This window comes from Phoxinus phoxinus (genome assembly GCF_949152265.1).
Source record: "Phoxinus phoxinus genome assembly, chromosome: 7".
Lineage (NCBI taxonomy): Eukaryota > Metazoa > Chordata > Actinopteri > Cypriniformes > Leuciscidae > Phoxinus > Phoxinus phoxinus.
Window position 1 is genome coordinate 14,834,899 of NC_136882.1, and position 19,080 is coordinate 14,853,978.

At 39.1% G+C, this 19,080-nt stretch overlaps 2 protein-coding genes across 4 annotated transcripts in view; one reads left to right on the top strand and one right to left on the bottom strand.

Moving 5' to 3' along the window:
* The window catches only part of st6gal2a (ST6 beta-galactosamide alpha-2,6-sialyltranferase 2a), a 77,823-nt gene that overhangs the window by 45,754 nt on the left and 12,989 nt on the right, over positions 1-19,080 (top strand). For all 3 annotated transcript variants that reach the window (XM_079618996.1, XM_079618997.1, XM_079618998.1), the window contains exons 2-5: positions 351-1,338; positions 11,390-11,487; positions 12,631-12,732; positions 17,820-17,994. In XM_079618996.1, coding sequence (XP_079475122.1) covers positions 420-1,338; positions 11,390-11,487; positions 12,631-12,732; positions 17,820-17,994 — 1,294 coding nt within the window. In that variant the 5' untranslated portion in view covers positions 351-419. The remainder of the gene's footprint in view (positions 1-350; positions 1,339-11,389; positions 11,488-12,630; positions 12,733-17,819; positions 17,995-19,080) is intronic.
* The window catches only part of tmtops2b (teleost multiple tissue opsin 2b), an 80,869-nt gene continuing 66,589 nt past the window's right edge, over positions 4,801-19,080 (bottom strand). The window contains exons 5-6 of the transcript XR_013798371.1: positions 15,148-15,357; positions 4,801-6,451 (exon numbers count right to left, since the gene is read on the bottom strand). The gene's annotated coding sequence lies outside the window, so the exon portion shown is untranslated. The remainder of the gene's footprint in view (positions 6,452-15,147; positions 15,358-19,080) is intronic.

Sequence of the window (19,080 nt, forward strand, 5' to 3'; positions counted from 1 at the left end):
GAAGTGTGTTGTGACCTAGTACCTCCAGTAGGTGGCAACACACGGCAGTTAATGTGATCGCGCAGCGTCAGTTTTTAAGATTGACAACCATCTTGAAATGTCCTGTTAACCCAGCAACTTACAGTAGCGTCTTGAATACTGTCTCTATGAACGTGCAGCGAAACCACACATGAAAACCCGCAACGCATGGTAGACATGCGTTTGTGCTGTACTGAGCTGCTCTCGCGCGCGGTTCCGTTCAGTGCACGTTGTAAGAGAATGCGGTCGAATGAGTCCTAAAAATGTACAGGTTGAGTTTGGTTCTAGAATGCCATACATTTTTTTAATAAGAATGTCCTGTCCTGTTGTAGGCCTCCTGCTGACCCTTCTCCAGTTGGGTCTGGAGTGCAGCGGCGTGCGGCCGAGAGGAACGCTAGAAGATGAAGTCCAGTCTGAAACAGTGGCGTCGGCTCACCCTCGGCCTCATGCTGGTCTGGGTGCTGGTGTTCCTGGGGCTCCTTTCCTACTTCATGGAATCACGAGTGGACGACCCGCACTCCGCTGCCGCTCTCTCCTACACAGACACTCGCCGCCTGACCTCACTGCAGGGCAACCCCCGCACCATTATGACCACCCATTTAGGCCTAGCCACCTCCTCCACCCCCTCCGCCTCCAGCGACACCCAACAGGAGCAAAGCCAAGAGGAAAACCCCAGTGCCGACCCCCAACCTAGTCCGCTCAGCCAGGAAGCCTACCCTTATCCCGACCTTCAGAGCCTGGCGGCCTGGTCCGCGTTCGGCACCCAGGATGTGGGCTCGAGATCGGCCGCTGCCAGTCGCAACCGCGAGCGACTAGAGTACAACCAGGATTCAACTCAACAGGATGAAGATGAAGAGGAGGTGTTGGGAGGGGAAGAGGAAGACGAAGAAGAGGGAGACGAGGGAAGGAGGAGGACGACTAAACGGGCGACAAGGCGCGAGGACTCCGACCAGGACGAATACTACGTTCCCAGATCAAAATCTGTTGTGCACGATCTGTGGAAAGGGAGTTTGTCCGTAGGCATGCTCAGTCCACGCCTGCAGAGGGCTGTGAAAGACTACCTGAATAATAATAAACACGGCGTGGCCTACAGGGGGCACCGGAAGGCGCAGCAGAACGGCCAGCAGGTGCTGTGCGAGCTGAAAAAGAGGCAGAAGGTTCGAACTTTGGATGGGGCTGAGAAGCCTTTCTCCAATTTAGGCTGGCAGAAAATTGTACCTGCATTACCCTTAAGCCAGCTTTATGGGTCCGGCTTCCAGACCTGCGCTGTGGTCACCTCTGCCGGAGCCATGCTCCACTCGGGACTCGGCAAGGAGATCGGTGAGTGACAAGATATTTTTAACTTAGGTAAACCCCTCTAGAACGTCCTTAATCATTATTACTATAGGCATTACCTGCAAATAATACTCAGAATATATGCGAGTGGCTTATTGGTATGCCATATTGGTAACTTTTTTTTAAGATGGTTTTTGAGTTTATTGTTTTATGCATGTTTTATGTTTTACTCCTGATTGTGTGTGTGTGTGTGTGTGTAAGTACATTAGTAGATAGTAGATTTATTATTATCATATTGCTGTACCATGTTGGTTACTGGGCATTATTAGTTTTTTTTACAATTGATTGGATATTGTGTATGCTTACATTTATTTTTAAATCCTTAAAACACGGATTTAATAAGTCTGCCAAATCTTATACTTGATGTGTTTTTTTTATATACTGTACATTATAATGTTGTGTTGCCTAAATGAAAACCGAATACTGTAGAAAATTCATGTTAGCCTTTTGTCTGTTATCTTTCATAAAAATATAATGGGAATAATTTTCAGTAACACACAGAGATGTAGGCCTAATAGTGGTTCATCCATCAGCAATATTACTTTTCAAAAGGTGAAATTGTCAATTGGCTAATTTCCTTTTGACATTTTTTTTTTTCCCCACAGTTTCAACCTTGTATTTGTTTTAATTTATCATCTTTTCACCGATATCAATATATCTATTGATACCAATGCTGATATCTTAGAGAGCACGGTATATAAAGCCGATATAATCTCATACTCATTTAAATATAGTAAAAACACATGCATAACAATTGCTGAAATTTTTTATTTTTATTTTACATTAGAATTAATAAAAAATAAATCTGTAAAATAAACATACTTATACTTTAATAGGATTACAGAATTAAGTTATCAGCTACAGTATTTTTCAGACTAATACATTAGTTTACTTCCCTTTTATTAATATTTATTACCAACCATTAGCTCAGTGCTGTTAAAATAAAATTCTGGTGACCGTCAAAATTAAAGTCCCGCTTCCGAAACATTGCCCAAACAGAAAAACGTATCAGCTGATACTGATAATTTAAAAAAAAAAGCACAATAACAGACGATATTTCTGTCGACCACTACTTTTGTTATCAGTTATCCATCATAGTTGCTTCAAATCTAGAATATTTGTCCTCATTCAGCCTTCACAGAAGAGTCTCCTGAAGGGTGTATTATTAGTAGTTTTCAAGAAGCCTGTTGAAGAAGGTTTGGGATTTGAAACCGATTTGTTTTGGTTGGGTTTAGGAACCGTTCTCTTTTCATTCTCACTGGTTTCTGTGGTGATGCCAGTTTCTCTGAAAGGGTCAGTGGGAGACTGATGCCCTTTACAGTTACATAATCACAAGTATCACAGGGCACACAAAGAGCCCAGATTCTTCCAGCTTTGGCGCATATGGTGGCAGAGCGGTAGTGGGCGCAGAGGAAGGCGTTTCCATGGTGATGTATTGTTTCTCAGGATAATGGTGACTGAACCGTCTCATGAAGACATTTGGTGAGGTTAGTTCTTTAGATGAGACAAATCATTAAATGTGGATGGTTTCTAACCATCTCTTCTATCATCACGATTCTAATAACATTTGTACTTGTGCTCAAGGGCTTCCTCTCTCTTGCTTCATAGCTGCACTAAATATCACTAGATTTCCCTGTGGAGCAATGTTCTATCCTTCCATATTTATATATTATTGTTTTATTGCTATGATTATGATAGTAATAATATGCTAGTAGATTTTGTGTATTTTATTAGTTTATTGCCGTTATTAAGGGGCCAGGTGCCATCGGGAAATACTGTAGCTCCTGTTTATATTGTGCCGGATTTTTCTTTTTCTTCTGGCTGGAGTTAAGACAGTCCATTGAACTATTGAAAAGTTTTGATGTTACCGTAGAATCTTAAGTAGCTTATAATTTATTTCGTATTGTGACTTATATTAAAGTGTACTGGATTAACGAAAACGGGAAAAATGTATAATGGAGACTTCAATGGATCAGTTGTTGATTGGGTGGAGGTGGGTCTGAATTCAAGCTTTCAGTCAATTGTAAGTAGACAGGATTTAAGCAGACTAAATGATTGGAGAAGTCTGGCGTTCATCACTAGAGAAAGTCGTTTCAATGGATGATTGAGCTATGACATTATGAGGTCAAAGCATAAACTATTTAAAAATGTAGAGATGCACCAATTGCAATTTTCTTGGTTGATTGCAATGTCAGATTTTTTTTTTTTTTTTTGTAAGTGTAACCTGCCGATATTTTCTTTTAAATAACTCATTGACCGCATATACAAACAAAATATATTTTTTTATTCAATGCTAATTTTTTATTTTGTTTATTAAAAAACAACTACAAATATAAGAACAAATAAAGAAATTTCAAACAACAGCACAAATAAATGCAATTGAATAAAGAGAGATATGAAATAAACATTGCTTTAATTTTTTTCAGGTGGGTATACAGTAATTTCTGTTGTATTTCTTACCTAAATATAAAGTAATCAAATGTAAAATAATACTGGATAGTCTTCACTGTAAAAATTAAATGCAGATTAATGCTTACAATTATAGTTACAAAAGTTATTCAGGCGAGAGCAGCAAGTCATTTTCTGTTTTTTGTTCTTTTATAACATGACAGACAGCATCAGGTTTATTAGGCTGCTGTCACTTTAAGAGTTAATATACAGATCCAATTTACTGTTACACAACATGCATCTTTCTCAACTAATTAGGTTCCAAAACTAACCGATTAACTGTATATTCGCCAAGACGGGCATTTTGACAATTTTGTGTGCAACTCATTTTGGTACTTGCGAGTCACAAGCTTCTTGAGGCAACTTGTGCGCTCCACTTAAATAGATCAGTGGTGCGCGCGCTTTTGGTGTAAGCGAACCCTGCGGTAATTAGTAAAAGTATGCGCAATACAAGCACTATTTAACCAGAGGGAATGAAACGAGTGAGTGAGAGGAGGCGGGTGTGTCACTTCACCGTCGGAGAGAAGAGAGAGAACGCGCAGCTGACGTTATTGCCTGTGCCGCTGGCAACAAAACGGACTGGCTCGGAATCGTTGACGTGAGACTGACCGGACGGTTACTGGTCCGATTGTGTGGAAAATCCATACAAATGCATACAGACGACAATTTCAAACGACGTTTTCAAAACGATCCCCGTTCACATGGATCCGTGAAAACACTTTTCATGCCAGGCCTGTACCATGGCGATGTAAAGAAACCCTATGCGCTTATAGACTGAACACGTAATATGCATGCGCATGATGTCATCGTTTTCACAAATTCGCATTTTTGTAGTATACATGGAGCCCATAATGGTAAACCTGTCTGCATTGTGAGACCCCCAAAACGCTGTTGTCACGTAAATGATTGGCCAAAATAAATGTTTTGTTGTGGAAAACGGGTGGATGTAAATCAGTCAGACGGGAATCGAAAAATCATGTTCATGTTCATTTATTTACATGGCAATAAACACCAGGCGTGATAAACAATGTCAATAAACTAAACACAAGCCTAAAGCAATAATACTTTCCTTACATAAACATAACTATTACAGAATGCTTTTTTAATATTTTAATGCACAAATATTACATATTGTACCTTTAAATGGACAACAATTAATGATTGACAATTTTAATAAAAATAAAAATTCATATACATTTGCTGCTTCTATTAAATTGTATCCAATCCTTGCCAAGGTCTTTGAAGTGCACCGGTTTTTTAAATAGCGCTCAATCAGGTCTGCCAAGACCAAACACATTACTAGTGTTTATGCCACTGATGTACTTCATGTAATTGCTGAATGCAGCTGCTGTACGGATTGAATATCTATTGCAGTATTTGTATAGTCGCAGTTCACACATAATATGTGAGAGTATGGCTTTCATTGATTTCCCTTACATTTTCATCTCGACTCAGGGCAGTTTTGATCAGGTTATACTTCTCCACAGCCTCTTTAGCCTGTCTATTAAATTCAGCTTGTCTTGTCTAAACATTTCCCATCAGCTGTGCCAACCTAGTGTGCCCTCCAAATGTACTCAAGGACGAGCCAGAGAGCCAGCAAATCCTCAGCGCAGCCAAGAGCAGATCTGCCAGAGCCCCCGATAAGTCTGTCTCCCGCTCATGTCATCTAAACCTTATTTTCCTGAGCATTCATCTATGCGTTCAAAACGATTATAATATATGCCATTGGTGTTTTAACAATTTCCTCGTGACGTTTTGTTTGAGAAATGCAGGTCTGTTAACACTGTAGTTTGTAATTCATCACTTGGTTGTTTGCAGTCATCAGCAGAGATATTTCCGCTTTGGTCAACATTACCACCGTTACCATACAAGATGCTGTTCAATCTCTCGGCTGTTTCCTTTTTTTCAGCTACCATCCTAGTCTCAGACGGAACGCCTACAAGGCACCCACAGTCCGTTCGCTAAATGTCTGATGCAAGTTTTTTTTTCACCAAAATGGAAAGTACGGTTTCTTGCAAAATCTAATCAGATTAGCTTTATTTACGCAATTTCCTGAAGTAAGAGCATATGCAGGGTTGTTTATTAATAGTTGTGGGTAAATTCACTAAGCACTTCTGGCAAAAATTGTCAAAGGTTGTCAGGGTAGCGTCATCAAAACTAATATTCCGAGTTTGTTTGTGTTGTATATAATCACAAAGGTTGTGGTTTAATTAAATGATTAAACCACAGTGATGCACTGTGTTTTACACATGAGCAACTCACAATCCAGTGTTTTTATTGTCTCAGAGCGACGCTGTTCTGTGAATTTGAGCCGCTTATAATGTGCATTTGGGAACACATCCCATCCGTCTTCCCAAACTTGCACGAGAAGCAGGAAGCGATGTATTAGCCTATTGTAATCAACCAAAGAGGAGATTTAAGGGCTCCCTGCAGTTTTCCGCTGGAAGTCGGCATGAAATGGACGTTGCGATTTAGTCTTTTCTTTCCTATTGTGACGTATATCCAAGTGAAAGGCTTCTTGAAGACAAGAAATGTAGGGCAAGACCTGATTTTGTCCATGAGGAATTGATTGGACTGCTGTGATGTCATGTGAGTGACGGGTTGATCCCGCCTTCTGTCCAGGAAACGCATCATCAGAGAAGAGATGTCACTGCAATAAAGAGGGGAGGTTATTTTGATTAAAGATTACGAGGACACATGGAGTTTTAAAAAAGCAATGATGTGCATTGATAAATCATCTATAATAAATACTGCAATATATTGCATAAAAAAATAAGAAAAGTCCATTTTGATTTCATTGACTTTAACATTTGAGAATGAATTAAGACCGCCATAAATATAGAATTAGTTCTGTAACTGTCAGTTGCACTGTAAATGAAAATTATTTGTCGTATTACAAATAAGTCATATTTCTTATTTTGTATTATATAACCATTTTTATATGATCTAAAAAAAAACTATTTTTAAATGGGCAGAAATTGTGATTACATACACATCCAGTATGTTAGCAGAGGCTGTCGCACCATTTTTTGGGGGTAGATTGTCAAGTCACCTTTATTTATATAGCGCTTTTTACAATACAGATTGTATCAAAGTAGCTTCACAGTGATAACATGAAAACAATACAACAAAGTTTGTTTCATTGTTTCAAGAAAATTGCGTCATCGTCCACCTTAAAGCTGCAGTCCGTCGTTTTTCCTCTTTGTCGCCATCTCTGTTCGAAATCTGCAATTGCAGTTATTCGCGGAATTATTAACTGTGCGTGGGTAGTAAATCGGCATGAAGCAGCGCGGATGAACACAATGTATTGAGGAGAACCTGTCGCTGCCGCGTCGCTGTGGATACTGTAGGCTACCGTATACTTTTTGAAACTGTATAACCAACATTAGAATTTTCATCGGTAAATGTCATTGAACAAGTAAGTTAAGTGACATTCACTTTTGTTCTGACCTAATTCGGGAGGTGGGGGAAGCATTGCAGTAGGCTATACCATGCTGATTAAATCTAACGATTGCTTATATCACGTCAAAACGTGAAAAATATATTTTGTTCTCAAATTATTAATGTTAACTACATCATTATTGCGTGACTACAACTACCTGTAGTTCAGTTTTCATTTCTGTGCAGTATACATTCTAATTGTCATACCAACAAATTAATGTTCCTTATAACTGTTTCTCTTTGAAATAAAAAACACACGTATGTGTAATCAAATGCTTATTTAAAACTGTAATATAATCAAATTTTATTCACATACATTTTGAACCCCTTCAAAACATGGAGTTCACGCCACCTTTCAAAAGCCCTGTCGATGTTTATCCTTGTTTTAACATGGGCTCGGCTGCAGTCTCTTTTTTTCTGTAGCCACTCTGAAGTCCGAAGTCTTTTGGGTTTTACAACTGGTGAATCTCCAGTTGTCCCTGGTGATTGTCGCTTTAAACTTTCGGGATCCGCCATACCAAGTGCTAAGCTAAATATCCACCTCCATCATCCACACACGCTATATAGCCGACTAGCAGGGGACTCCTTCTCTAGAAGTGACGTAATGACGCAAAGACATGCTCGAAATTCCCGCGGAAATCCACCAGTACCACTGGAATTAAAATCATTATTACAAGCTTACCGTTTTGAATCGAGGTAAGGCAAGCAGATAGTTTTGAACACTGGCTGGTTAAGTTTTTTTTCAAAAATGTCTTTTTTGATATTTTTAAACACAAAAAAGTGCCGGACTGCAGCTTTAAGTAAGGCAGATCAATAGTATTGTTATTGAAAGCCAAAGCCAAGGCAACATATAACATTGTGGCATCTATAATTTCATGCATTAGTCAGTTAAAACAAAATGCAAGTAGATTGCAACCTTGTTATATGTTGCCTTGGCTTTGGCTTGCTTGGAGACATTTAATATTCAACAATACTATTGATCTGCCTTACTTAAGGTGGACGATGACGCAATTTTCTTGAAACAATGAAACAAACTATGTTGTATTATTAAATGTCTCCAAGCAAGCCAAAGCCAAGGCAACATATAACATTGTGGCATCTATAATTTCATGCATTAGTCAGTTAAAACAAAATGCAAGTAGCTATGATTGCAACCTTGTTCTGACTTCAGTGAAGCTGCCACCAAGAAGACTAAATTATAATAATGCCTGAATATACTTTTCTACATTGCGTTTCCTTTGAGTATGGAGTATTTGAATAGGATTTCAAACTGACTTTTAGTGTTCAAAACCATGTTCTTCTTCTGCCACCTAGTGGTAGTTCAGTGTCTTTCTACCACACACACACACACACACACACACACACACACACACACACACACACACACACACACACACACACACACACACACACACACACACATACACACACACATACATACATACATACATACATACATACATACATACATACATACATACATACATACATATGGATCCACTTGTTAACTACTGTATAAGTGTGTGTGTGTGACAGACTAATGTTGAATTTTCGGAGGGCTTTCTGTTATTTTAACATTGGATCTTTTCACATCATGCATCTATATCATTTCTCAGCATTTCACATTCATACGTGGGCTCTTTCATACGATGTGACTTCTCTCAGGAGATTGATGTCCCTGTCAAAGTAGTGGGGACATGCTCAATGTCAGGCTCAAATTTACTGCTTTGAAAATCTTGCTAGTTGATGAAGGCCAATAAACTGCATGTCAGCTGAACTGAGAGATGGATGAGGAGGTGAGGGGCTTCCTTCATAAGATCAGTCATTGTCTCGTCACATCCGGTGGAACATCATCATTCACTCTATTTTCTCTCTCTGTCTACATTATTTTCTCTCTCTGTCTACATTATTTTCTCTCTCTGTCTCTGTCTGCATTATTTTCTCTCTCTGTCTGCATTGGATTTGTATGTACGAATGTGTGTTTTGCAGGAAATATTGCAGGAAACTGTTCATCCACTAGAGATCACTGGTGTTTTAGACTACACCATTGGCTCTGCAACGGGTTTTGTAATGGTTAAAGGACATTACAATTACTTTTATCATTGCTTTAAATATGGACTTAGAATATATCTTTAAGTATGACTTTGATAACATCCTGCAATTAAATCGAATCATTTAGCTATTACATTAAATGTATTATACATTCAATTTGTATGATTATTTTCTTCTTTATTTTCATTTTTTTAAAGATTAAATAATTTAATTTTTTTTAATTGAAATGTGTTATTATTAGATATTAATAATTATTATTTGTACTGCAGCAGGAGTGTTTGTAGTTAAATATGCACTATGTACATATTGAATATAATCTGCTACAGGCAGATACCTTAAAAACAGTCACCACACAAGATAATAAATAAATATGTATGTATATATCCGAGTGCAATTATAAATATAAGTAAGAGGGTAATTCATGGCATGGTATAAACAATGGGTCAGAGATTGTTGGGAGTTTAAAACCTGCACCATTTTGGGAACAAGGGTTGCCTTCATCCTTTGTGTCCTGCAGCCTGTACAGCAAAGGACACGTCCTATAAAGGAATATTAGAACATTATTGAGAATGTTATTAATAACCCCACATGAATTGAGCTTCCTTATGAGGTACTGCCGCTGTTGGCATTTCCTAAGTATCTCATCTGTGTTGGAAGTAAATTTCATCAGATTGTAGAAAATTGTGCCCAGGTACTTGTACTCCTCAACAATCTCTATGGGCTTTCCGTGAGTGGTGGTAGTGACTGCCATAGCCATCCGCCTCTGCTTATTTGTATCATATCTTTAGTCTTGTTCACGTTTAATTCTGAACAGGAGTCACACCACTCAACATATTTCTGAAGATGCTGTGAAGGGCCTGAGAGCGGAGACAGTAAGACTGTGTCCTCTGCAAACTTGATTTAGATGATAGTTGGATTCAGTGGACCTGCAATCATACAAAATGAAGAGCAGAACACAGCCTTGTGGAGAACCAGTTGAAGTATATAGGAGGTCAGAAAGAACACTTCCTGAGGCCTATTGGTTAGAAAGTCAATTATCCAAAAAATCAGCTGGTTCTCCAAATGAAAATGAGTTTTTCAGCAATAATATGTGGCTGCAGGGTATCACATGCCGAAGAAAAATCTGCAAGCAGAAGTCTGGCAGTGCGGTTAGGCTTGAGATGCTCATGAACAACGTCGGTGATAAACGTGATAAATGCTTCGTCGACCCATTTGCCTGTGCGATGTGCAAACTGAAGTGGGTCAAGTGATCAAATTAAGTTTATTTGTATTCACTTGTATTATATTTGTGCATTTATTACATATTTGTATTTATTTTACTAAACTTTTATTTAGAATAATGTTTATTTCATTGTTTTTAAATTATTGTTATTTTTAATCATATTTAAAAAAAAATTGGCATTCATATCGCCATCTATTTACCAAACCAAGGTTTTGCAGCTTCATCGTTATCAGATCTACAGGTTGGGCTTTTACACAAGAAAAGTTTAGTTTTTGCAGAGATGTCACCTTCCCTGAAAATGAAAATTGTCCTTTCGTTCCAAGCACCATTGATTCTCACCCGTCTCATAACCGAATGCGATGCACCCAAGTTTGAAAAGGTGTAAATCCGAAGGACATTGGTGGCCACAATGGAGAGCGGTTTTCATATTTTTGAGCGAACTTAACATGACCTTTTAAAGTCACTCAATCACACGGCAGATTAAATGGAAGATATCCAATCAATAAAAAGCCCCCAGAGGTGATCCCAGTAATAAACGGCGTCTGACTTTGTGCTGTTAAACAAGCTGCTTGCACAGTTCCTGACAACAGATTACAGGCTTGAGCAGTGCGAGGAACATGTTTACCAGCGCTGCACCCTCACATTCCCACCAATGCACTCTTGGACATTGTGTTCTCTGTGTTTTCTGATATTTGCTTAAAAAAAGCTTTATTCAAAAAGTAACATACTTTTTTTCATAGGACATGTTGGTTTGTATGGTTATCTGAAGATGTGCAGGAGTGAAATGTCTGTTGTTGTTCAATCATTGTTCTTTTAAACATGACTCAGTTTGAGGCACCATGTGATTAAAGGCCCATTTGTGTGTAATTCCAGACTCCCATGATGCAGTGCTGCGGTTTAATACAGCTCCTACCAAGGGTTATGAAAGAGACGTTGGGAATAAAACCACCGTACGCATCATCAACTCTCAGGTGAGCAACGTTTGATGTTTTCAGCACACATTAGTAGTAATGCAACTTTCAGTGAATCAGCCGCATAATTGAAGCTGGTCTCATTCGAACACCCTCTGGCTCGTCCTGGAATTCTCCTCAGGCGGTTTTCTTTTCAGCTAGATCTGAGTCATCATGTCCTAGTGGACGCATGCTTACCAGATAAACAACCTGAAACCACGCTGCCAGAGAAGTTGTTAAATGTGCTGAGTCCTTTGTCACTTTTCATGAATGAACCGATCAATGGGATCAAGACGGGAGCTGCAAAGTAGTGTTTTAAACGTTCACTCGCTGGCTCGACCGTGTGCCATTTTGTCTCCCACAGAACAAAGTCAGTCATACAGGTTTGAAAAGGAGCTGATTTGAAGACAGTTATGAGCTGTCAGGCTCTGAAAGGAATAAAACAAATTCCCAAAAAAGGCTTTATAAAAGTGGTTCAAATGATTCACGCGCTGTATTGCAAATCCTCTGAAGTCATGCAACCGCTTCTGTTGGGAACAGACTGAATTTAGGGCATTATTTAGCCCCCACCACCACCACCACCACCACCATAGTTATCAAATATTCACATATCTGCATATTGAAAATATACGGTAAACTACCATTCAAAAGTGTAGGGTTGTTTAAAAAAAAAAATAATATTACATTTTGAAAGAAGTCTCTAATGCTCACCAAGGGTTTTGCATTTATTTGATCTAAAATACATTAAAACAACAATATTGTAATATTTCACAAAGTAAAATACAACTTTCTTATAAATGTTGAAAAGAGTTCATGCTTTTTTTTTAGGATTCTTTGAGAATTTATTTGATTTTTGTAACATTATAAATGTATTTCCTGTCACTTTTGATTTAATTTAATGCATCCTTGCTGGAGAAAATCATTAATTTTTTTTAAAGAAAAAAAAAAATCTTAGCCCAAATTTTTTTTTTTGCAGCATGTTTACTTTCAATGCGGACTGATTAATTTCTCTTCGCTAGAAATGTATAACATTACACATGGTTAGGTCAAAGTCATTGATGCTCTTGTGGTTTCTGAGTAGTCAAGTTAGTTGAGCCTCAATTTTGTGTCTCTTCCTCTTTTTGTTTGTCTTTTTGTGTAACACATTGTCTGTTTTGCTTGCAGATTGTGGCGAATCCCAAGCACCAGTTTAACACAAGCTCATTGTACAAGAATGTAACGCTGGTGGCGTGGGATCCTGCTCCATACACCCTCAACCTGCACAAAGTGAGTACGGACTACCCAAAAAACACATTAACACACCTTGAACAGAAGTGTCCTATAAAGCTGTTTTGTTCAGAAGTCATCAACAAGAATTGAAAGAGAACCTTATGCTTTTTTCACAAGTTTTATTTTTTTGATGTTATGATAAAAATTTGCCAAGTTCCACAGCACAAAGGCATATTCTCTATATCAGTAATCAAGGTTTCTGAACTCCAACGCCTCGATTAAAGTCTGGATTTTTCTTCCGTGAATGTGCACGTCACAATAATCCTCATTTAAATAATTCCCGCCCAAGGTATTCGCAAATTAAATGGGTCGAGGCCTGGTTGAGTTGCGTTAGTAGTGTGTTAACTTGTGGTTGTGGTAATGGTAAAGGCATTACCTTGACATTTCTGAAGAGGTTGACCAATAACCATACACTGGTCTAGCTGACCAATCAGAGCACATCGCACTTTTTGGGAAGAGGGGCTTCATAGAGACAGGAACTAAACAGAGCGTACAGACTCTGAGTCGGAAGAAAGGTTCTGCATCAATGTAAAATAGTTGAAATTCAAATTGTTCAACCCCCCCAGAGACCTTTTGTGTACAGATGTTCGCATTTTTAAATTCTAAATTGTATTCCATATTAAACAGTTTAGTTTTAGTTTTATAATTATTCAACTCCCATGTATGTGCTAAAGTTGAGAAGCAAATATGGCCAAATCAAAAGAGCTCTCACAAAAGCTTATAGACAGGGTTGGGTATCGGTTGGGTTTTATCCGATACCAGTACCTACTCGGTATTTTTTAAACGGTTCCGGTGCTTAAACGGTTCTTGAACCGGTACTTAAGAAAACGAAACCGCACACACTTTGTCAAAAAATAATACCCTTTTATTTACAGGGCCAAACTGGACACAATATTAACTTAAATATTTTCTGATTTCTGATTAAATGAAAAATTGCGCCGTTTAATAGGCTATTGATGTAAAACACTTAAGTTAAGATCAACATTTTGTCTTCACATATTATGACTTTTACTTTAAGCAGAGAAATATCTGACACGGAGCAGAAATATTGAACATATGAAGAAGTGTTGGAACTTTGTTAAAACATTTTGCACACGTTGTCACACTCTGTTGAATGGCAACGGTGTTTGCTAGCCTACTTGATATGCAAGATTTGCAGTTGGCATTAAAATAGGCCTACTAGACTTACCCGAAGAGGAACGGCTGCTGTTATCATCATCTGTGATGTCGCGACCCGATCACACTAAATGCGTCTCTATAACACGCAGTGTGTTTATCGTGTAATTTATACGCGAAAAGTTTGATCACTTGATCACTTGATTTAAAAAACACATTTCAGCGCTAGATCGTCTCTTATTTAACAAACGAACGAAATGAATGCTCTGCTGGTTAACTGGACATGTTTTATTTATATGTATTGGAGCATTCGTGCCGCGAGATGTTTTACAGGGGACGGTAAAAAAAAGTCAGGCATCGAAATCAGGCACTGAAATTTTCGTTCTTATTCGGTCTGGTTACTACCGTTTATGTCGGAACCGGTTCCCTATTGGCACCGAGTTTTGGTACCCAACCCTACTTATAGAGGACAAAAGGACATATTGTATTATTACATTATAGAGTCTATGGCTACAATATTTCCAAAACACTGAAAGTTCCTCGAGACACAGCTGGCAGCCTTGTTCATAAGTTTAACATTTGTTGTGCCAGAAAACCTTTGAGGGTGCTGAAGCAGGGTATTGAAGCAAACACAAAGCTTGAAGCTTTTTGTTGAAGCAAAAAGAGAATAATATAGAGCTAAAATATAAAAGATAAAGATAAAGCAGAAGAAAAGCATCTCAATGGTCAAACATGGACGTGGTTCTGTCTTTGTAGGTGGATGCTTTGCTGTTGCAGGGAGTTGAAATCTTGACTGTATGAAGGACAGCATTAATTCAAAGTATTATCAAGCCATTTTGGCAAAGAGGATGATGCCTTTGTTGCAGAGACTGAAGCTGGTGATCGATGGAGTTTCATACCATCCCAAAGTATACATCCAAATCTACTTCATCTGGGTTCAGGGAACAGTCGTAGAATGTTTTTGAGTGGCCTGTACAGTCTTCGGATATAAACCTCATTGAAAATGTTTGGTGGGATTTGAACAAAGCAGTGCATGAAAACCAAAGATTATCATTGAACTGGAAGCTTTTTCAAGCAAGGAATTGGCCAAGATTGAAGTAGAGAGGTGACAGAAGCTTCTAAGCACTTACAGACAGCTTTTATTAGGTTATTAGAATAAAAGATTCTGCAAGAAATATGACTTTTGGGGGTTGAATCATTTTTAATTAGATTAATTAATTAATTAGGGGGGGGGGGGGGGGGGGAGATCAGAGCGGATTACTATAAATGCTTCCAATCTGTCCTTTGTGCCCTTACCTCACTGGAACTGCCTTATGCCATTTCTGATGTTCACAATCCCATCCATCTCGTTGTTGTGTACATGAAATGAGTCATTATGGGATCTCAATGCTGCTTTGCCTTGACTGACTCCCACAGAGTAACCGCACGTCCCTGACACGTGTGCCGTCTGATGACCCCATGATTGCTTGACGAGACATGGAAATTGGCCCATTTTCGCAGCAAGTCCTTAGAAAAAGAAGAAAAATATATCTGACCCCGTGGACAACCTGAGAGCCAATTAGATTGCAGGGCTTCCAATTAACCTTTTCAAAAATAAGCAGTTTCTGCTGTCTCTAAAATGAAGGAAGTGGATGGTTGGTAAGGTCAAAAAGTAAAGCCGCCTCTCCACTGCAAACGACATTTGGACACGACTGTCAGAATTCGCTCCCTAGTGGCTTTCATTATGATCTTGCGTGGTAACATGCGTAAACTTGCGCTTTCTCTGAAATCCTTGCGGTTAAGGAGCATCTCTTGCACTGAACGCTAGGTACTGTTTTGCACACATTGACTTGCAATGTTTATTTTATTGTCTCCATTAAAGGAATACAAAAGCAAGAGCCTTGATCTTCTGAACAGCTATGTATAAGACAAATAATAAATGGCAATAATTTGAGTGAAAATACGGTGCCAGAAATATTAAATTCATTACTTATTAATAACCATGCATTGTTAAAAGTTTTTAAATGTATCAGATGTTTCTGATAAAGTTAAACAAAGTAATTCTGACACCGATCTGATTGAAATTCAGTGGAATACATCCAGTCAGTGTGTCACATACGGTATAGTCGCTCAAGTTCAAATTTAAAGCATCCAAAGCTCAAATCGGATACGAAAACTCCGCTTCCGCTGATGGTCAGCACCCCCTGTGCGACTCTCCATAGCTAATAAATGACTTCCGGTTAATCGGCTGTCGCGTGCAGTGGAAATGCGGCTTAAGTCTCTGTAGAGCTGAAGGGTCAGCGGTTAATTCTGTACTGTCTGTCTGTCTGTCTGTCTGTCTGTCTGTCTGTCTGTCTCTCTCTCTCTCTCTCTCTCTCTCTCTCTCTCTCTCTCTCTCTCTCTCTCTCTCTCTCTCTCTCTCTCTCTCTCTGGCTGTCTGGCTGTCTGGCTGTCTGGCTGTCTGTCTGGCTGTCTGTCTGGCTGTCTGTCTGGCTGTCTGTCTGGCTGTCTGTCTGGCTGTCTGTCTGGCTGTCTGTCTGGCTGTCTGTCTCTCTCTCTCTCTCTCTCTCTCTCTCTCTCTCTCTCTCTCTCTCTCTCTCTCTCTCTCTCTCTCTCTCTCTCTCTCTCTCTCTCTCTCTCTCTCTCTCTCTCTCTCTCTCTCTCTGGCTGGCTGTGTGTGTGTGTTTTCAACCATCTATCTCAGTTGTGCTCTTTTATTTCCCCTGTCGATACAAGAATACAATAGTATGTGGTTTAAAGCATTTGAAAGTTCCTGGGGAGCATTTTGAGAACACTGTGCAGTAAACAATGGACATACTAAATTCTTGTTTATAAAGAAAAAAACAAACAAGCAAACCCACCCAGGTGAGAGTTTTTCGCATTAATCTCCGTAAAAAGCTAAACTCATTGTTACATTTTTAGGGACTAACACAATATAGTAATGCATTACTTTTAAAAGTAACTTTTCCCAACACTGACCGCGCTATATTTACAGTTGCAATGTAACGGAAGTAGCAACAGATGTTTTCGTCAGCAGTGTTTCCGCTACATTGCAACCGTAAAGAGAGCGCGGCCAGTGTTGTATTCTTGTATTGACAGGGGAAATAAAAGAGCACAACTGAGATAGATGGTTGAAAACCGAGAGAGAGAAGAGAGATAAATCGACTGTACAGAATTAACCGCTGACCCTTCAGCCCTACAGAGACTTGCGCCACGACAAACAGCCGATAAACCGGAAGTCATTTATCTGAGTGAACCAAATTATAATTCAGTTGGGACCACTTTGAGAATGAAATTTATTGACCATCTTTGGATTTGGCGATAGGCTTAGGCTCTAAGGTGCTCGAGCTGCCATACTAGATCGCTTGATATACATCTTTGACACACAAATCCCCCAAGCCTTTTAATAACCAAATGTTTCTTAGCATATGTTTACAGAAGGATACAATGATTACGTACATAGAGTTTCTATACAGAATCCAGTGCTCTATTATGAAGATGCTAGGAGGTGAAGGTAAATGTCTGTGCGACAGACTGCGGAGCATTCGTTGAGTGAGCTTAAATACTATAGTTGATTAGAGTAGGTGGAGTAACAAATCAGCTGAGCGTCAGCTGATATTGTTTAGCGACCAGTGGTCTGCCTGAACGACGCTTGAGTTCCATTCGATCACGCAAGCTCTATTTATAACCAAAAAGTAGGACTTGGTTTATCCACCTGTTTTTGATTGGATTGAGGTGGATCTGAATTGTAACAGAGGGGTTGATTTAAGCAGACTAAAAGATTGGAGAAGTCTGGCATACATGACCAAAAAGAAGTCTGTAATTTCACCAGTTATGACATTTTAATGAAACATTACAAGGTCAATAAAATAAAAACCTTCCATGAATGAATCGGTCACAAAAATATGCATTTAGAAAAGAATGAACACAAGGTGAGGCATTAACACTTTTTTTATTTTTTTTTATTTTTTTAACTCACTGTTTTGTAGTGGTACTCAAATCCAGACTACAACCTGTTCACACCATACATGGAGCACAGGATGCACTTCCCCGCTCAGCCTTTCTACATCCTGCACCCGAAATACATCTGGCAGTTATGGGATGTGATTCAGGGCAACAATCTGGAGAACATTCAGCCCAACCCACCCTCCTCAGGGTTCATAGGTAAGACCAGCGCATACACACTCACATATTCCGTGCTACCGTTTCAAAACACAAGAGTGAAATTAGTAAAATTGCACAAATAACCGTTTTTAAACCGCTTTTAAAGTCCCAACCAAAACTCTTTCCAGTATTTGAGGTGAAACCCTCATTTCAATCCCAGTCGGACAGCTCAAACAAAATGATTGTGGGGGTTTTTGGCGCCACAGAAATTGCACACTTCACCTTCACTTTACACTTTGTCCCCAAATGCACATCTTGTTATCGTCTCCCAAGAAAGAGGCTGTGCTTTTAGAAATATGTGCTTGAAGATGTTTTACTTGCCTCTCAACTGTCATGTTTCCATCAAGTGAGTACTACCTTTAAAGGTAATAGTGACTGTTCACCAAAGCGGCTAGGTAACAACGAGAAGCCACAATGGAAAACATTGTTCACATCACTTTTCTACTCAAGGTTTTGCCCTTTTGGTTTTGAATGCTCACAGAACAGCACGTGCGTCGGTCTGTTGTCAGGCATATGATCAGGTTTGCGCATGTTGAGTCTTCAAATGCACAACGCTTGCAGAGATACGTTTGTGTGGAGGAACATTTATTGCGAAACCAAGATGCTGAAAACACTGGATCATGAGCTTCTTGCGTGTAAAAACAGTGGTGCGCTTAACTTTGACATATCCAGTTTGTCATACTATATAGTTATATAATTAAATATCAGCCTTTTTGATTTGATAATTGCACCAACCTTTGAGTAACAAGTTCATATACCAACTGATTTTTACTCCCATTTAGTACTTGGCGGGTGTTAATCTAAGCCCTGGCTGAAATAAGGGTGTTCTGCGCACAGCCGCTTTCTCTTTTAGTGCTGTCGGAAGCAGTCCATGCATAAATACGGAAAAATCATATCCCTGGTTGTGAATGTATTGCAACATGAGCTGCTTGCTGAAGGTAATTATGCAGAGGCGCGCATCAATGAGTAAAGCGCTCTAATAAAACGTACTCCGCTGCGAAAATCTTAATCATAAGATGTAAATTCATGTCCCGGTTACATTAAATGACGTCACATTTTCTTGGTTACATAAACCGAGCATAAAGA